This window comes from Ostrea edulis, chromosome 8, assembly GCF_947568905.1.
Source record: "Ostrea edulis chromosome 8, xbOstEdul1.1, whole genome shotgun sequence".
NCBI classification, from domain to species: domain Eukaryota; kingdom Metazoa; phylum Mollusca; class Bivalvia; order Ostreida; family Ostreidae; genus Ostrea; species Ostrea edulis.
This window is the reverse complement of record NC_079171.1, coordinates 53,718,121-53,738,452: the sequence shown is the minus strand read 5'-3', so window position 1 is coordinate 53,738,452 and position 20,332 is coordinate 53,718,121. Positions and strand designations below refer to the sequence as shown.

Below are 20,332 nucleotides of genomic sequence, written 5' to 3'. Positions count from 1 at the left end.
ACACCTGATTAACGTGACTGTTTCACCTGTGTAAACACCTGATTAACGTGACTGTTTCACCTGTGTACACACCTGATTAACGTGTCTGTTTTACCTGTGTAAACACCTGATTAACGTGTCTGTTTCACCTGTGTAAACACCTGATTAACGTGACTGTTTTACCTGTGTACACACCTGATTAACGTGACTGTTTCACCTGACTGTTTCACCTGTGTACACACCTGATTAACGTGACTGTTTCACCTGTGTAAACACCTGATTAACGTGACTGTTTCACCTGTGTACACACCTGATTAACGTGTCTGTTTTACCTGTGTAAACACCTGATTAACGTGACTGTTTCACCTGTGTAAACACCTGATTAACGTGACTGTTTTACCTGTGTACACACCTGATTAACGTGACTGTTTCACCTGACTGTTTCACCTGTGTACACACCTGATTAACGTGACTGTTTCACCTGTGTAAACACCTGATTAACGTGACTGTTTCACCTGACTGTTTCACCTGTGTACACACCTGATTAACGTGACTGTTTCACCTGTGTAAACACCTGATTAACGTGACTGTTTCACCTGTGTACACACCTGATTAACGTGTCTGTTTTACCTGTGTAAACACCTGATTAACGTGACTGTTTCACCTGTGTAAACACCTGATTAACGTGACTGTTTTACCTGTGTACACACCTGATTAACGTGACTGTTTCACCTGTGTACACACCTGATTAACGTGTCTGTTTCACCTGTGTAAACACCTGATTAACGTGACTGTTTCACCTGTGTACACACCTGATTAACGTGACTGTTTCACCTGTGTAGACACCTGATTAACGTGACTGTTTCACCTGTGTACACACCTGATTAACGCGACTGTTTCATCTGTGTAGACACCTGATTAACGTGACTGTTTCACCTGTGTACACACCTGATTAACGTGACTGTTTCACCTGTGTAGACACCTGATTAACGTGACTGTTTCACCTGTGTAGACACCTGATTAACGTGTCTGTTTCACCTGTGTAAACACCTGATTAACGTGACTGTTTCACCTGTGTACACACCTGATTAACATGACTGTTTCACCTGTGTAAACACCTGATTAACGTGTCTGTTTCACCTGTGTAAACACCTGATTAACGTGACTGTTTCACCTGTGTAAACACCTGATTAACGTGTCTGTTTCACCTGTGTACACACCTGATTAACGTGACTGTTTCACCTGTGTACACACCTGATTAACGCGACTGTTTCACCTGTGTACACACCTGATTAACATGACTGTTTCACCTGTGTAAACACCTGATTAACATGACTGTTTCACCTATGTAAACACCTGATTAACGTGACTGTTTCACCTGTGTACACACCTGATTAAGGTGTCTCTATCACCTTTATCCAGGTAAGCTCCAATCGGAAATGATTAAGCACTTGATTGATGGCTGGTTTATGCTACCTCCAATTTGTGCTTTCAAGAAAATGAAGTGTGTATTATGGACTTGGATTTCACTTTGAGAGATCAAGAACTTCCAAAATATCAGGGATAAAGAACTAAGTTCGTTTGGTATCGTATTTGGCCCCCTGGATTATTCAAAAATGAAGTACATGTTGAATCAAACTTCTACATTGCAAAATACTGACGGAGATACACTTGTCTCAAAAATAAAACGAAACTTTGAAAATGTGTCACATTTCTACTACATTGACGTAGCCAAAATACGTACGGAACACAAATTTCCGGAACATTTCATAAAATTTAACCACTTTTAAAGATATTTGAATAGGTCCGCATAATATCACCACTTTAAAATTTTCACACATAAAACATTTATGTGTAAGCATTTCACATACAAAAAATTACGATGGTGATATTGTGCGGACCATACTTATTTCTTATTTTACGTTATATTTTTAACGTTTTTACAGCATGGAAATACACGTCATGTTTATGGATGTTGTTATATAGGTGTTGTTACATAAGTTTACCTATATTTTGATTACAAAAGAAAATACTCGTCTAACACCGCATTAAATGATAGAATTCCTAACATCAATCTAAAGGGGCAATGTCATGATACGATATTTACATGTCTTCCCTTGTGTTGTGTATTATATTAATCATGCCATCTTACTTCCGTCCCTGTAACTAAGCGACATGTACACTAGTGAGGAATACTTTGATATCAATTACTTTTAATCAATGGAAATTGCATTATATGAAACATTTTGCCGAATACAAAATGCTACTATTTCTTATTAATCTATATAGCTAAATGCATGGCAGAGCACGAGGCCGATTTATACATGTATTTCGGTATATAGACGTCACTTCTCAAAAGTGACAGACGTCACTTAATTCTCAAAAGTGACGTCACAATGGGTTGATAGATCATTTAGTCAACTTACATACTACGTTACCTCAGCCGGTAGTGTAATGGAAACGACCAATATTAAGATATTAAGTAAACAAAGATTTTTTTAAATTTAAAGTAGAGATATTTCAATATAATTCTTATCTACTTTTTATTTAAAGGATATCAATAGCATTGAACATTACAGTGCATATGCCGTCGTGCGATACGACTATATATAGGCCTATAAGTCTATATCTGCAGCATTTGTATTGTTATAATTGTCCAATTACCCCAGTATTCGTAACGTGTTACCCTTTCATGAATGTAAGTATATTAGCTATTTTATTATAGACACGTAGGATTGTTTTTTCAAGGGGGAGTCGGAGAAGTTGACTTCACTTTGTCTAAAACTAATACTTGTAAAATTGAAACAAAAAGCCAACATGGTCTTCAAAATCCTAATTTGTGTGTGTGTGGGGGGGGATTTGGGTTGACATACATCATATGTATTTTCATTAAATATAATATTGATTAAACTTTACGTTTTCCCTAACTTCTAGTTCTTCATTCCGGGGGGTAAGTGGGGTTGCTCCCTTCTATACATGAATTCAATTCATAATTTCTATTAGTACTACTTCGAAACTGCATTCTTACCATTCACTATTACTTTTTAAAAAGTGGCCTGGGGAAGTCACCAAATATATCTTTACTACAAAAATATATATTGTTAAGAAAGCACCCCCCCCCCCCCTATTCTATATGCCTGTCATACATCAATTTGTGTTATACACGGATAAATATTATAAAATTATTTTCTGTCATATACGTACATTCGTGACAAATTAATTTTGTATAAACGCACATGATTACTAATGAAATATTTTTCAAACCACATTCAAGTAGGCAGCATAAATGTTTACGTTTTGTGAAACGGTTGATTCATCAGGACATAGATTTCAACATCGTCGGAAACCCACGGTGGAGAGAGGAACGAAGCGTAATCAACCGTGGGTTTCCGACGATGGGATTTCAAGGTTTTATTTCATTCCCACAAGCATTCACTACTACCATAAAGGGGAGGGAGGGTGCAGGGTAAATCAAAATTCATGTTAGAATTATGGAAACACTATATTGTCAAACTAAAGTGGGGGCAAGTTCTGTTGCTAAATTCCTGTAATATTTTTTTGTGGAATCTAATGTGGCAATATACTGGGCACTGGGATATGTGTTCTATGTCATGGTCCTTTTGAAAGATACATAATACCACTGGTTATTTTCATCATCAAAACGTGGCACAGTTGTTCAAGTAGTACGTAGAGCACGATTTTCACGCACATGTAGACCTTTACAGTCTGCCCATCCATCCACCGTTGACATGACATTTATATTGGCGTGTGCAAAAGACATCGCATATCTAAATCATGCGCGGATCTAAAGTGGGTCACCGGAACACCACCCCTGAATATGAAGTTATTACATCCGTGCGCTAAGTAATGAGGACAGAACCAGATCACAATATTAATATCATGAAATCATCTGTACAAAACTGGAACATTGTTTAATAGCCTTCCATTTTCAATTTACATAATTACCGGTGATTAATTTTCTTTATAGTCATTTTTTATTATATATATACTGCGGTAAAATGGCTGAAATAATGTCAATACGATGTAAAACATTAAAACAATTTATACTCTACATGTAGGATTCAAAGCATAGATTATAATTTAAACCTTTCACCTAAGTTAATGACAACAAACTGGTGGATAATACAAACCTTTGACTGACGGTATTATATATGGTAGTGAATTGTCATAAAAGAATTTACTTTTGTACAATTTAAACTGTCACTACTTCATTCATCATTAGAAACTGACCGAACAGGACTAGATCAGGCATGTAGCAAGTAGGGGGGGGGGGGGGTGCCTTAAGGTACGATCCTCTCCTATGCGGACTTCGGACGCGGTATGATACGATAATACTGATTTATAATTCAAACTGTTTCAATAGCGTAAATACCAATGCATTGAAAGATGTGTTGTATATAAAGAAGTATTTATGATATATATTTTTTTAAATAGATACACGTGCATATGCTACAATCTTGAATCTTAAAATCCCGCAAGATTATTTTCAGTTATATTCTTTTCATTGTGATAGTGTTGAATACGTGTGCTGTACATTTTCAATCCCAATGTCATGTGTGTTTTTTTTTAATTCCAAAGTATTTTAATATTTCTTCTCATATTATTTTGAATGAATTTCATGTTCTTTTCACTGTATCCAATGTGGCATCGTTTAATGTCTTCGCTGAGCTGAATACACCTTTAGTGTTCGGGGGGAGGGGGGGGGGGGATTGAACATGGTGTGTATATAAACATAAGTATAGTTTCATGTACCCAATCAACATACATACAACTGATATTCATTTAATTCATGTTTAAACAATGCAATTTAATCCAAATGTAAAGACACAAACATGTGCTGAATGATAAAATTAATTGAATATGGGTTACTCTACCATTACTAAATACCGTTACACAAATCGTCATTCAAATCGTAGCACCCGTCACATTGAATCATTTACAATTCATGAAAACTTTCGGAGTGAGTCAATTAAACTTTTCAAATAATAATCACAGTACACTGATACGGCACGCTATGTAATAACGAGACGGTCCCGGAATCGGCCTAAAAAGGTACAGTCACCGCAATCGGTTGCAAAGCGTTGCACGAATGACGACGCTATGTACCAAAAATTATTGTTACACTGTGCATACCTTCGCCATTTATGCCACTGTATGTAACATACCCTCTCGTTATTGCATACCGTGCCGTACCAGTGCACTTTTATTTTTGCCAAAATAATAAGACATGTAGCCTTCTTGTTCATGACGTCGCAGAACGTAACGTCAAAATGGCACAACGTTATCGTAAACTATACTGTATTAACGTATGTATTATATGAAAATAAAGCTTCTTACGGACATATGATAGTCATTTAATAAAAACATATACCTTATTAAAGAACTTTGAGGAATATCTTTTAATTTGAACACGGGGCCAAATTTGGCCCCAAATGTACCGTGTCCTTTGCTTATAGTGATGTAGAGGAAAACATTGGGTTCGTGATTTCACTTTGAGAGATCAAGAACTTCCAAAATATCAGGGATAAATTTGCTTATAGTGATGTAGAGGAAAACATTGGGTTCATGATTTCACTTTGAGAGATCAAGAACTTCGAAAGATCGAAGTTCGAGCCTTCTCAAGTCACCTGTATATTGATAATTAAGACTCTTTGAGGGGGAGGTGTAATTTTTTTGCCCATCTGACTCTTATGCATGTTTTCTTTTAGGACTACATACTGGAAGTGTTCAAGAACTCGGAGTTAATTGAGCGATACTGGACAAGTCCATTTATCTACACACTGACCATTCCCTACAACGTGGGACAATACCTCATCAGATATCCCAGGTGCCCCGTAAGTCAATAACATATTATTACAGTCAATAGCGTAGGTGTGTAATTCTAGAGTTGAAGACTTTAAACTGTCTTGTTTCATGGGCCATCTAAATACTGTAAATATACTTTTTAGGCACGGTACTTATTTCTGCTAAGTCCGAGATCACATAGAGCTATTTTCATGTAAGCCATATGCAACTTGGCAGAATGTTTAATTTAGGAACAAATCAAAATACGAAAAATATTTGATGACATTATGACTCCATAGAAATAGATATATCGTAGGTGTGTAAATTTAGAGTTTAATAGATTGTCTTGTTTCATGTCTGAATACTGTAGATGTACTTTTTAGGCAGGGTACTTATTTCTGTTAAGTCCAAGATCACTTAAAATGATTCCATAGAAATAGATAGACCGACTACAATATTATATTTTTTTGTATCGAGACAAATTTTGATATAGATGCCTTAAGATGATATTGTAGAATCCTACATATGATGATGCGAAAACTTTATCATTGTGTAATTTAGATGCACTCCCACATAAATAAATGACTTGTGTTTATCTTTATGTTGCTGATATACCTGTAAAAACTCTTGTTTAGCAGACTACTCGCGTCATCTAATGATTCAACGTCTTTAAGTCATTTCACAACATTAGGTACTCATGTAAAATATTAGAAATCTACAGTTCATTTCAGATTTTTTTTTTATCGTGAAACATCTCCATTTTAAGAGAGAGAAAAAATCTGGCAGTTATTAGACTGACTTGGCACCGGCAACATTTTATTCTGATCTCACGATCCACATTTTATAGATATCTATAATCTCCATTATGTTGCAGAGTTTTAATTTTCCTCCTCACCTGGAAAAAGGAATGAAGGTCTTCATTACATTACCAAACAAGTAAGTTATCATTGATCTCACACAGAACAATTTAAAACTGACCCATTTCCGGGGCGTAATTAGTGATGTTGATTTTGTGTAATTTTGGATAAAAGAAAAATAAATTAAGTTTGTGAGATTTACTCAAAAGCAAAAAGTAAATGACATTTGATTGGATTACTTTTTTCTTCATTCTCATCACTGATTGGTTAGTTCATTCATTCCCAAGTGGTTGCTTCATTCGTCACTGATTGGTCAATTCATTTGACACTAATTGGTTGATTCATTCAACACTGATTGGTTAATTGTTTTGTTCACTTATCCCTGATTGGTTGATTTTTAACCAGGGCTGTAGCAGAAGCGGTGATCACTGGAGTGGAACATTCAGGAAAATATCAGTTGGAGTATTCACCGGATGGTGACCGTGATAATATAGTCATTACGGGGGATCATTCATTAATGGAGGTGGTGGGGCACAAAGAGGGAGACCCTGTATTAATGTACAGAGCAGATGGTATGTGAATATAAAGTGATATATCTCTAATTCAAGCCATAGTAAAAAAGATATATGGTGGTAATGTAAATGCCTTAAGGAGATTTATTTTATCAATAATCTGAATTCATTGTCTTTGGGCCATGACTGCTATGTTGTCACACGGCTACTCATTTGTAATCTTTTAAACGCTTCGATAGACATGTTTTTACTGTGTTCAGTACAAGCATCTATTCGACTGCTTGTGAAAGAATCTACTAGTAAAGCCAATTACAGTTTGCATTCCAGATTTGAAATAAAGTACTTAGGTTCGGTACATAAAATTAGGGTGGGTATGTAAAATTAAGGTCGGTCAGAGTCCTGAAACACGCATATATTTATTTTTTTTTTTTTTGGCCTGATGTCGACTGATTTCAGAGAGTGACATTTTTTACAGCCTCCCAGAAGAATTTGACTCAGACCTACACGTACGCTCCACCTCACCTGATTCCGAAGGTAAGCGATCTGACTCGGACCTACACGTATACCCCACCTCACCTGATTCCGAAGGTAAGCGATCTGACTCGGACCTACAGGTACGCTCCACCTCACCTGGTCCCTAAGTAGGGGTGAAATGATGCATCGCGATGCGGCCGAATCGTGATGTAGTGGTCTCAATTCGATGTTCGATTTATTCGGGGTCTGTTTCGGTTCAATACGGTTCTAAAATCATAGCACACATTCCTCTTGATAACACGATTTCTGATTAGCCAATGGAATTGAAAATTGCCCAATCAACATACAAGTAAACTTTGCTGTGTCAAAATGGACGCAGTCGAGTTGAAAAAGGCACCCCCAATAGTCTAGTCAATCTAGCAAATCACCTCAAAGTAATTGCAACAGAAACAAACTCGACGGAATTTAATAAACAAAAGCGTGATTAACAACATACAAAAAATCGGACAAAATCGGACAATGGGAAATATCTAAAATTTAGACTTAAATGTTTTAGTAAACCATCGATATTTTGTGGTGTTTACGGCACGCCGTACACGTAAAGGGGAGTAACTTAACTGTGACAGTCATCGGAATAAAGTTATACACGACGATTTAAAGTGCATGTAATAAAAAAAAACACGAGATTAAACAGCTTAACAGTTGTATTAAAAAGGTGATTTTAAGACCTTCTATATACATACAATATTGCTCAGCATCTCATATTCTTTACCGACTTCCATTCCCGGGGAACTTTCGCGAATAAAGCTTCAAAATATTTTGTTTGACCCTCTACTGAATTAATTTTAATTATAAAACACAATATTTACTTTAGAAGTTATGAATAATCAATTATAAATGAAATATTAAAGAATTAGTGTCAATTTACAAGGGGGGATTACGGGTGTTAAAAAAGAAAGTATGGAAAGCCATTCGGGTTAAAAGTTTCAGTTATTTTGTATCTTCATCATTTGAGCAAGCGTTTTGTATTAAAAACTTTTATAAAACTAAGTAAGTAAAGTATTTTTGCTTTTCTTTTTCAAATTCAGGTTTGGGGAGTCATTCATGAGTAATAATAATGATAATAAAACATTGATAATATAAATAATAAAAATCAATGTAAGTAAACACTTGCGCATAGTATCATGATTTGATGTAAAATCGAGTAGTTACTCTTTCTAATTAGTCTTGGGCTCACGACCTGCGGAACCACATCTCCTAGCAGCATGCGAACAGCGCGCTAGACCGCCCGGCCATCTATTCAAGACAAAACTTGTTTTCGATGACGATGGAATTCTCGCCACGCTGGCACACGATCATTGAGAATGGAAATGGGATGCATTTATTTATCGTAAATTTTAGAGGATCATACAAAATACACATTGTGTTTGAAATGTCTATATATAAAGCACAGAAATAGCAACGAACTCTGAAATAAACATAACTGCCCTAAGGGACGAAATCAATGTCGGATGAAAATTTAAATTCAATTAGTTAGGGGGAGGGGAATAAAAACTCCCGCAAGTTTCTGTCATCCGACATCGATTACACTTTAGTGGAAAAAGGAAAAAGACAAGCGACTGTTGAATACCACATAATATTTAAAACATATTAATGAACATTTAATAGATTTAATGTACACTTTCATTTGTGAATAAACAGTAGAAAAGGTATACAGAGTGTTATTTATAATCGTACGTTTCTTTTCTTGTTATTCGATTAGTTTCAACATTTGTCATATTAAGTTTTAAGGGGGGGAGGGGTTCTTGGTGAAAACTATATGAACTTAGTTTTTTGTGAGACATTGAATTTTTGATCTTGCCCCTAATATAAGTGAAGAATATCGTTAAAACCAGACGTCTTTTTAGGAAACGAAGATTGTCAATCCTTTCCCTTTCTACGTGCATTCACAGGATGCGACACAACGTCAAGAATGTTCGGCATCGGAACAGGTCCTGTATAGTCAAAATGTAGACAAATCGCGAAAAAATTCTGTATATGATTAGTTTTTAAATGGAGGCAGGCTACTGACAAACAAGTTGATGGTGAAGGGGTTTCAACTGTTTCGTTTAAAGTCAGCATTTCGCGAATTATATGGTCGTTATAACAATCTACTTTGCCAATACAACCTATCATTGGGTTAAATCTGCCTGATTGTTAGGCTGTTTTTGGCACAATGATATTGAATAAGGGTAACTCCGTTTGCCTTATTAAGATATAGAACTCACAGCGGGTGTAATCGGTCAACAGGGGGTGCTTACTCCTTATAGCCCATAGGCATCTGATCCCACTTCTGGTATATCCAGGGGTCCGTGTTTGCCCACCTCTCTATTTTGTATTGCTTATAGGAGTTACGAGATGGATCACTGTTCGTTATCTTCACCTTCCTATATGAGGATTTCATAGAGAAAAAGATATATTCTGGTGTCGATGTCATATCGACTTTGTACGATGGAATACCATAGAGACACTTATAGGAGATTTGCTATGTGAAGAATTGTCTAACACATCATTTTTAAAAGTTCAGTCATTGCCACTAACTACTAACTACAGCTGCAGAAAAGGAGCACTGCAAGATTTTTTTAAGTCATAGAGTGGACTAAAGAAATGATTAATTTGGATCCTTCTAATTGGGGCTTATCACTGCTTTCAGCAATTCTTGTATCCGTTAAAACTAAATTACAAGTCGCGCCAGATAAACTTTTGAACGTTTTTCGCTCTAAATGCAAGGCAAATTGTGACACTAGCCGTTGTACTTGTAAAAACATGGACTGAACTGTACTGCAATTACTCAAATGATCACTTATATAATTATCAGGCACGCAGCAATAATGGCTCTACACCTTTTATCATTACATGCAAAGTTGATAAATTTTTACGTACAGAGGTCGATTTTTAGACAGATTGGTTGCCCTCCCTCCTTTTTTTTTTTTTTTTTTTTAAATAGCATTGTCGTGAACTGTACACAGTGTAAGTGTAAAATTGAACTGAGAGAACAACCTTAGCCCCCCCCCCCCCCCCCCCCCCCCCCCCATATCAACACCACACACACCATCAAGTATTTTTATAACTTTGGATTAAAATTTACTTGTCAATTTTCAGGCAATATTGTGAAGTTATCTTCACACACACACACCCCTTTTTTTACGATGCTGCGTGCCTGATTCATTTTGCTTTTAATTCTATGTGTCCATTGTTTTTAAAACAGATTACTCCTGAAATTCTCGGTATTAATTGCACAATAATTTGGATAGAACTAAACATCAAATACGGCTATAACCCACCCACCCCCCTTCCCAAACTCTAGAACTTGACGAAGTGCACGTATTAAAGATTTCTTTATAAAATCGAAGAAACTGAACCTTGTTTCGTCATAGATGTAGTACAAACTGTTAAAACTTAGCTTAATAAAGAATTCGGTAACGTAAGCTTTACTATACACTGTTTGTTTTAAAATACTACATGTATTTATGTGAAACATAGGACCGGAATGGTAAGCGCGCCTCCAACTTCCGATGTAAGGGGAGTATCTGCAAAAATGTAGGTCATTTTTTACAGACCATTTTTGAAGGGGCACTTGTTTTGTGTTAACAGTTTATTTTAATGTGTATTAATCTTCATGTGGTAACTCATATATGCCTAATGGACAGGAAAAAGTATTTTCTTCCAAAATCCAGTTTTTAACGATTTTTGTTGGAAAATGAAGATTTCTGCCCAAAATTCGGCAAGGGAAAATAAATTTTGGTGCAGGAAAGATAAGTTGTGCATTTGGACGTTTTATTCTTAATTTTATAAGATCAATGCCATCTCTTCTATAAAACAGTCATTTCCTATCATTTCCAGTTTTTCACTATTTTTGTTTTAGAAAAAGGTAGGTTTTCCTACCTAAAATGGTATTTTTCATATATATTGCCAATAATCTATATATCTTGCTTGTTGAGCAGATTTTAAAATAAATCCTAACTTCAATTTTTTATTGGTAGACTCAAATGTATGACAAAATGTGGGTTTTTTTCTTAAAATTTCAATCTTTAACAATTATGTTCAAAAAAGCAAGATTTTACCCAAAAATTACAGTCAAGGAAAGAATATGTTCTGCTGTAAAAAAAAATTAATCGAACATTTCCAGGTTGAAATTTGAGATTTTCACTGTATGTTACATAAAATGGACATTTTCTTCAATTTCCAGTTTTTAGCGATTTTCATGAAAAAACACATCCTTTTACCCCCAAATTCCAATTTTCCCATGGAAATACAAAAGCCGATTTTTAATATGTTGTTTACATGTGTTTTCTTGCATGAATAATCAAAATTTCATTTCTGTTGCAATTAGTTTGAGGTTTTGCTCATTTTTGAGCTAGATTGACTAGACTACAATGTTAAATCCTGGGTATGGCGACATTTCGGCTTTAGAACAAGTGAAAAGAGTGTTGCTTTATGTTAAACGCTTTTATATTATGTAGAATTTATTTGCAGAGAGCAATAAATACAACGAAACATAAGAAAATCTTAGCATTATAAAGAATTTGGTACATGCTATTCTATCGAATCGAAAATCATCGAATCGAGACTAAAGTATCGAAAATCAAATCGAGAAGGTACTGTATTGTTTCACCCCTATTCCTAAGGTAAGCAAATTTCTATCTTTTTTCATCAAATGTGCATTATCCTCGGAGTGAAGGTGCAGGGGATCTGGTGTTGCGTGTTATATGTCTGTGAGAAGCCAGTGCTGAATAAGTAAGGTCTGGTGCATTAATGACTGGTTGTCTCAGTATTGAAGTTATTTCTTTCTATAATTGTGCTGATTCAAGTTTTGATATCATTATAGTGTTATAAAGAATATCCTGCCACATATTGATTGTCTTTCTTTCATTTAATGAAAGTTGATATGCTGTGGTGGTCAATTTTCTGTGCATTATCTCCCTTTTAGAAATATGATGGGGAGAAGGGGGGGGGGGGGTCAGGATTTTTTTCCATTGGAGATGTACTGAAGTGTCTAATAATTTTTTTTACATATAAATCTCTTTAGAGGTGTTGCTGAGGAGTGTAGGTTTATTTCTTACCTAAGAGGTGTGCATTGTTTCTGTCTCCTGTCAGGGGTGTGGTGAGGTGTTTAAGGTGTTTGTCTCCTGTCAGGGGTGTGGTGAGGTGTTTAAGGTGTTTCTGTCTCCTGTCAGGGGTGTGGTGAGGTGTTTAAGGTGTTTCTGTCTCCTGTCAGGGGTGTGGCAAGGTGTTTTTAAAGTGTTTCTGTCTCCTTTCAGGGGTGTGCTGAGGTGCTGAGGGTGACAGATACCAAATGGCTGTCCTTGCTTTTGGCTCATGGATCCAACTGTTTCACAAATATACATCGTCCTACTGGTGAGTATGATGGATTAAATAAAGAATTCTACGTATTGGTAGGATTTGATGTCATAATGTGCGCAAAGAATTCTACATATTGGCAATATTTGTGTTTTTTTGTGTTGGACCAAGTGCACAACTTCCTGATATAAATGCCAAATGTCATTTATATGATAGAGATGCATGACCACCGATACTGGTGAATACATCTCACCTGACGTTATGTGGAAACTTTGAATTCCCGAATATACACAATCTTATATGCAGTCCTGTTCATATGCCATGTGACCCAGAGCTGCCAACCCTCACGATTTTGGCCTAAGGCTTACGATTTTAGGGCCAAAAATACGCCTTACGATTTCACTATATATCTTCCGATTTTCGCTTATTTGATATTTCGAAAGTTTTAGAGCTGTCCGTCATTGGTTTTTACTTTTATAAGAAACAAACCATAGTCGTTACTAAGTTTGTTTGCATAGTCTATATGTATACAAAATCTTGATCATTTTAATGCTTTGAAATAAACAACATGGCAGCTGCTACTAAGCGTATAAGGCATGTGTTGATGGAAATAACAACAATACTCCCCCAAAGAAGAAAACCTAATAAAGTTAGTAATTCAAAGAACAACATGCAAGTACACTGTAAACATCTATTTGTTTCAAAGTCAGAAAGGGGGGAGTTTGTATGATAAGTGTACAATCTGTTTGACAATTAAACTTCAACATTTTTCACGGCGGGGAAAATGACATTAAAAAACTTGCTATAATATAACTGACAGAGTAACTGTAAAATTATATAGTATACTAAAGTAACATGGTTTTATACCCAAGTAAATAAAATCAATAAAAGATGTAAATTTGGATTTGAAATATGCCTAAAATTGCTCAGGTTATATCAGGTTATATCTTTATTCATAAAATATCTCCAGCGGCAGGGGGCCTCGCCTTACTATTTTCCATTTCATAATGTTGGCAGCTCTGCATGTCTACCATTTAGGTTGACTTAGAATTTTATAGATCGAAATGATTGATGGAATCGGAATATCATACTCTTTTTTAAATAATTGCTTAAACTTTAAATACGTAGTTACTATTAAACTGTTGAATGCAAATGAAAATTGCATGAGAATTCTATTGCTTTTTGATACATTTATCTTTCGACCTTTACATTTGATACAACTGTTCACAGTGCAAGAGCAGATGATAGTAACACAGAGCAGGAATCTGATTGGCTGGCTGGACGGATATGGAGCCAATGGTTCTGTAGAAGACACTTTCGCCTTTCTACCAAACCCCCTGAACTCCAAGACCTTCTTGTTTCCCAGTGTCGGGATGTTTGGGAAATTGAATGTCCACAGGCTCTGTTTTTATGCAGGTGAGTTAATCAGACATTTTGTAATTACGTGTAACATGTCTGACAGCTTTGTTCCCGGCCACAACCTGTAACCATCAACATGAAAAATCATAAAACTGCTGCAATCCATGAATGAAACCAACAAAGAGAAGACTGAGTCTTTCAAAAGTTACTAGATTTTAAATTTCGTATGTCCGAAATAAACACAAGGAATTTATTATTGCACCTCCTGTGAAGTAAAATTACTCGTTTTGATTTAGAATTTGTGCTGAAATGCATGTAAGGAATTTTAATCAACAGTCCTCTCGTGAATGTCATGTTCTCATGGTTTGACTTTTGCGATCTGAATTACTCGCGTTACACAAGAAATCTACACTGATATTAATAGTAATACTGATAATTATCCAACCGAGAAGAAGCAGAGAGTCCCATGGGCCTTAACACTCACCTGTGTATCAAATATTCTGTCCATGTTATTGTAGATCAGCTGATTGACTACCAGACCCAGAAAAAAATCCAACTCAGAGATCCGCTCCACTTCATGGACATGGAAGCCTTGACCCCCAAATCTGACCTTTCACCGGAGGTCACATTGGCGTGTAAATTTCAGGGATGGGTGTACATGGCTTTGATTGCCAAAAAGGTACGCTGTATTACAGTAAAACATGCTTATGATGTACACACTTATAACAAATTCACACTTATTGTGAAAATTTTTAATGATATTCATTACCTTATGAAAGGAAATGATGAAAATTTTTGACAATTGAATGTAACAAAGTTTGGATATAATGAACTGTTTTCTGCTGGTCTGGAAGGTTTCCTATAACCATGTTATACTGTATAATGAAATTTGGTTATAACGAACTGTTTTTTGTTGGCCCTGGGGATTCACTATAACTGGGTTTTACTGTATAATGAAGTTTGTGGTTATAACAAACTGTTTTTTGCTAGTCCTGGGGATTCACTATAACTGGGTTTTACTGTATAATGAAGTTTGTGGTTATAACAAAATGTTATTTGCTAGTCCTGGGGATTCACTATAACTGGGTTTTACTGTATAATGAAGTTGTGGTTATAACAAAATGTTATTTGCTAGCCTGGGGATTCACTATAACTGGGTTTTACTGTATAATGAAGTTTTGGTTATAACGAACTGTTATTTGCTGGTTCTAGGGATTCACTCTAACTAGGTTTTACTGCATAACTGTTGTTTGCTGGCCTAGGATGTTTTTTATAACCGTGTTTTTTATATCTGTGTTGGGGGGCCTCCGTGGCCGAGTGGTTAGAGCATCACGCTCAAAATCACACGGCCTCTCACCTCTGTCGGCGCATTTTCAAATCCCGCTCGCGCCGGTAAGTGAGAAAGTTTCCCAGTTTACTTTGGAAAGGTTGGTGGTCTCTTTCCAGGTACATTGTATCTGGTTCTCTCTTCCACCAATAAAAACTGGGCGCCACCAGATAACTGAAAAATTGTTGAGTGTGGCGGAAAACATCAATCAATCAATATAACCGTGTTTTGCTGTTGTTTTGTGAATTAGTTTCTTGAATCTGCTAAAGTATAGGATGTGTACCATTCCTCTCCCCACCCCACCCCCCACCCCCTCAAAAAGTAAATTGTGATTGACAGCGTCCTTTCTCCTTTCTAGAATTGTTTATACATGTCGCCAAGGGAACAGCATTAATTTTGGACCGTGTCTTCTCTTGGCTGTCATTTTGGTTATGTATTCCTAATAAGAAAACAGCTAGCATTTAATTTCATCTGATAAATAACTAGAATTAAAGGCAGGGTTAATTTCATCTGATAAATAACTAGAATTAAAGGCAGGGTTAATTTCATCTGATAAATAACTAGAATTAAAGTCGGGGTTAATTTCATCTGATAAATGACTAGAATTAAAGGCAGGGTTAATTTCATCTGATAAATAACTAGAATTAAAGTCAGTGTTAATTTCATCTGATAAATAACTAGAATTAAAGGCAGGGTTAATTTCATCTGATAAATAACTAGAATTAAAGGCAGGGTTAATTTCATCTGATAAATAACTAGAATTAAAGGCGGGGTTAATTTCATCTGATAAATAATGGAATTTAAGTCAGGGTTAATTTCATCTGGTAAATAACTAGAATTTAAGTCAGGGTTAATTTCATCTGATAAATAACTAGAATTTAAGTCAGGGTTAATTTCATCTGATAAATAACTAGAATTTAAGTCAGGGTTGGCCAATTACAAAGTTTGAGGTCGTGGATTTGCTTCATATTGTGTTTTTATTTTTCTTTCAGCTTGTTCTTCCTTCACAACACTCATCCATATTGCCAGAAAAAGACCTAGACAGTTTTTCAAGGTCACAGGTATGCACAAATCAAGGTCACAGGTATGCACAAATCATGGTCAGGTTTACAACTGTACAATCATGTGTAGAATGAGAACTCTTATTTTCAGAAACTTTGTTTTGAGAAATATACATGTAGTGAATTTCAAGGTACTGTAGATTTCCTTATTTTACACGAATACTTTATCTGGTGAAATGATTCGTATATATATATCAAATAGCGTGAACATGAATTCATAAGTTGTGTTCTTACATGTGTTTTAGCAACAGAAATTTAAAAGCAAGACATTATATCTCGCGAGTGATGCTTAATTCTCACAAAATTACGCGATAATAAATTTTATCTCGCGAGTGATACTTCTCACAAAATTAGACATTTTATCTCGTGAGTGATGCTTCTCACAAAATTAGAAATTTAATCTCGCGAGTGATGCTTCTCACAAAATTAGACATTTTATCTCACGAGTGATGCTTCTCACAAAATTAGAAATTTTATCTTGCGAGTGATGCTTCTCACAAAATTAGAAATTTTATCTCGCGAGTGATGCTTCTCACAGAATTACGTGATAATAAATTCCTCTGCATATTTAGGAATCTACAGTATGGCGTGTACGTGGTCACAGTTTATTTCTCGTCTCTGATTGTGTCACTGCTTCCAAGCATGTGACTAATGCTGTGGGATATGTAACAAATGTAGACCAATCAGATTCAAGTAATTAACATAAAAGTATGATAATATTTTATTGAAGGTTTTTGATTTACATTTGAAATTGCAACATATTGTTTACAGATTGAGCACTTCCTTCATGCGCTGGTTCACCAGTTTGCGACACTGAGTAGCCTCTATGCCTCTCAATATGGAGGATTACCAAATCAAAGCAATCCTGCCTCTGGAACGAAATGTGTCCTTGAACTCATCCAAGGTCAAGGACAACCCTTGATTAAATATAACGGAGAACTTGTCACTGACCACAACAACCTCATTCAGAATGGTTCTCTGTGTATCTGTAAAGCTCACAAACTCTCCATGGCTACCAGTGACAGTGACCTCCAACATGACCTTGATGTTACCTACGACCTTTTCGACCCCTACATTGAAAATGTGAATTCAGTTAATTTGGACCTAACTAAAACAGTGAAATTTCCGAAGGACTTCTTTAAGAGAATGCTGAACCTGGAAAATTTCTCCATTAGCGGTTGTCATTTTGAAGAAAAGACCTCGCTGCCAGACTATTCGTCCACTCTGAACGAATTGAGATACCTTAATATGAGATATCTCAAGGTCACACAGCTGCCATACGACATCTTCCGAGCGAATAATCTAAAGGAAGCACATTTGCAGGGCATGAGTTTGGGGAAGATTAGCTCATTTTTCGCGAGGAAGTCCTCAAAACCTTACTTAATCACCAAGTTAGCTTTGATCGATATGAAGTTAGAGGAGTTACCGACTGAAATCAAGAACCTTGCTGTGTTGCAGGAACTTAACCTTGATCACAATCCTCTGAGGAAACTGCCAGCTGGTCTTAAAGAACTGAAAAAACTCCAGATTTTGTCCATCCAAGGTACAATCTTAACTCTGCTCCATCAGCAGGGTTTGTGGAGGCATTGTATTTAAGTATTCTTTGTACACGACTTCAGCCTTTGTCATGGTAACATTTATTTTCAATATTTGAACTATACGATGAAGAAATGCCATATTGGTTTCACTTACTAGACTGAGAGGCCTATGTCAGGTCAAGGTGAAAATTATTTGTCAATGTTAAATATTTGTGTGACTGATTAAAAGGGGATGCTTGCTCCTGCTAGGCACCTGATCCTACCTCTGGTGTGTCCAGGGGTCCGTGTTTGTCTGATCCCACCTCTGGTGTGTCCAGGGGTGTGTGTTTGTCCTCCCACAGTTTTAAAGCTATGGCCTTTGTCAACACCTTGAAGATGTACATGGTTAAGGGATTATGATTGTCAACAGTTTTCTAATTTTCTTTGATGTTTGAAATATTAACAGGTTGTTGAACTTAGTCAAATTTAGGGAAACATTTCACACACAGAACTTGATCACCATTCACAACTAAGATTAATAGTACATAAAGTATGTCACTGCTTCATGATGGCTCACGGATACTGCCGCACTCAAAGTTCTCACGGCTTAAGAAAATCACCCAACATAAGCCTGTGGTGGGTGTATTATGCATTGTTTCTGGTACTCTTGTTTGACTTATTGTCAGCTAATTGACTGTGGACATAATTTGTTAACTCTGCAAAGTTGATACTTTGTACTGAATTAGAAGGTCAAAGTCATGTGGCTAAGGTCACAGTCAGGGTCAAGAATGCCACAATTGAAAATGACTGTGCATTTTGGGCTTCAAGATTCTAGAATTTTACCTAATTTTGTCTGGCTGATGAGGTTGTTTTATGTTATACATTGGAGAAAATAACAATGTTAGTAGATATTGAATGACTTGTGTGTCTTAATAGGATTTCCACTGATGAACTTCGATGAAGAAGTTGATAGTTTGACGAGACAACAGTACCAAACCTGGCACAAAGAAAACCCGGCCATCACCAACTATCTGTCTGCAGAGGTAAGTGTTTCCTGTCTACAGAGGTAAGTGTTACCTGTCTACAGAGGTCAATATGACCTGTCTACAGAGGTCAATGTTACCTGTCTACAGAGGTCAATATTACCTGTCTACAGAGGTCAATGTTACCTGTCTACAGAGGTTAATATGACCTGTCTACAGAGGTCAATATGACCTGTCTACAAAGGTCAATATGATCTGTCTACAGAGGTCAATATGACCTGTCTACAGAGGTTAATATGACCTGTCTACAGAGGTCAACATGACCTGTCTACAGAGGTCAATATGATCTGTCTACAGAGGTCAATATGATCTGTCTACACAGGTAAGTTTTATACCTGTTCAGCCAGGAGTATCATATACTCTCAGTTAAAAAAAAACAGGCAAAGATGAAGTTAAAACAATCTTAATTTTGTGTGTAGGTTGTGGAGTCTTTGTTTGATGAGGCGGACCAGAAGAAGAGAGGTGTGTTAACAGTGTCAGAAATAGCACAGCTGAACCTCAAGCTCTTCTTTCTACTGCCCCGATTCGGAACTGATGGTAAGCAATACAGCACTGTTGTCAACAGTACCATAAACATAATAGACGGACAGCACCTGCCTGTAAAGAAAACTGTATACCAACTCATTAATAGACACTCTGAATCAATATTTACAATGACTGCTTTTAATAAGATGACCTGCCTCTGATACCTGTATCCCTCACAACAATCTGATTAAAACCAGATCTTTGATCCCCTCCAATATTCTGACTTTGTATTAGCAACATCAGATTATTGGAGCGGATCACAAACCTGCATAGTTTTAATCAGATGGCTCTTACAGGTTTGATTTTCTGTTGTTTTAGTCTGATTGGGGGATGTTTCAGTCAGATTTTCTGTTGTTTTAGTCTGATTGGGAGATGTTTCAGTCAGATTTTCTGTTGTTTTAGTCTGATTGGGGGATGTTTCAGTCAGATTTTCTGTTGTTCTAGTCTGATTGGGTGATGTTTCAGGCAGCTTTTTTGTTGTTTTAGTCTGATTGGAGGATGTTTCAGTCAGATTTTCTGTTGTTTTGGACTGA

The 20,332-nt window shown here is 36.3% G+C and overlaps 1 protein-coding gene across 1 annotated transcript in view; it reads left to right on the top strand.

Annotated features, from left to right (window-relative positions):
- LOC125661898 (uncharacterized) overlaps positions 1-20,332 on the top strand; it is a 140,072-nt gene that overhangs the window by 83,737 nt on the left and 36,003 nt on the right. Inside the window, 11 exon segments of the mRNA XM_056146460.1 lie at positions 5,709-5,834; positions 6,659-6,720; positions 7,047-7,213; positions 7,629-7,687; positions 12,928-13,024; positions 14,198-14,383; positions 14,845-15,005; positions 16,646-16,714; positions 17,486-18,257; positions 19,168-19,274; positions 19,694-19,811. Of these exon segments, the coding sequence (XP_056002435.1) occupies positions 5,709-5,834; positions 6,659-6,720; positions 7,047-7,213; positions 7,629-7,687; positions 12,928-13,024; positions 14,198-14,383; positions 14,845-15,005; positions 16,646-16,714; positions 17,486-18,257; positions 19,168-19,274; positions 19,694-19,811 (1,924 nt within the window).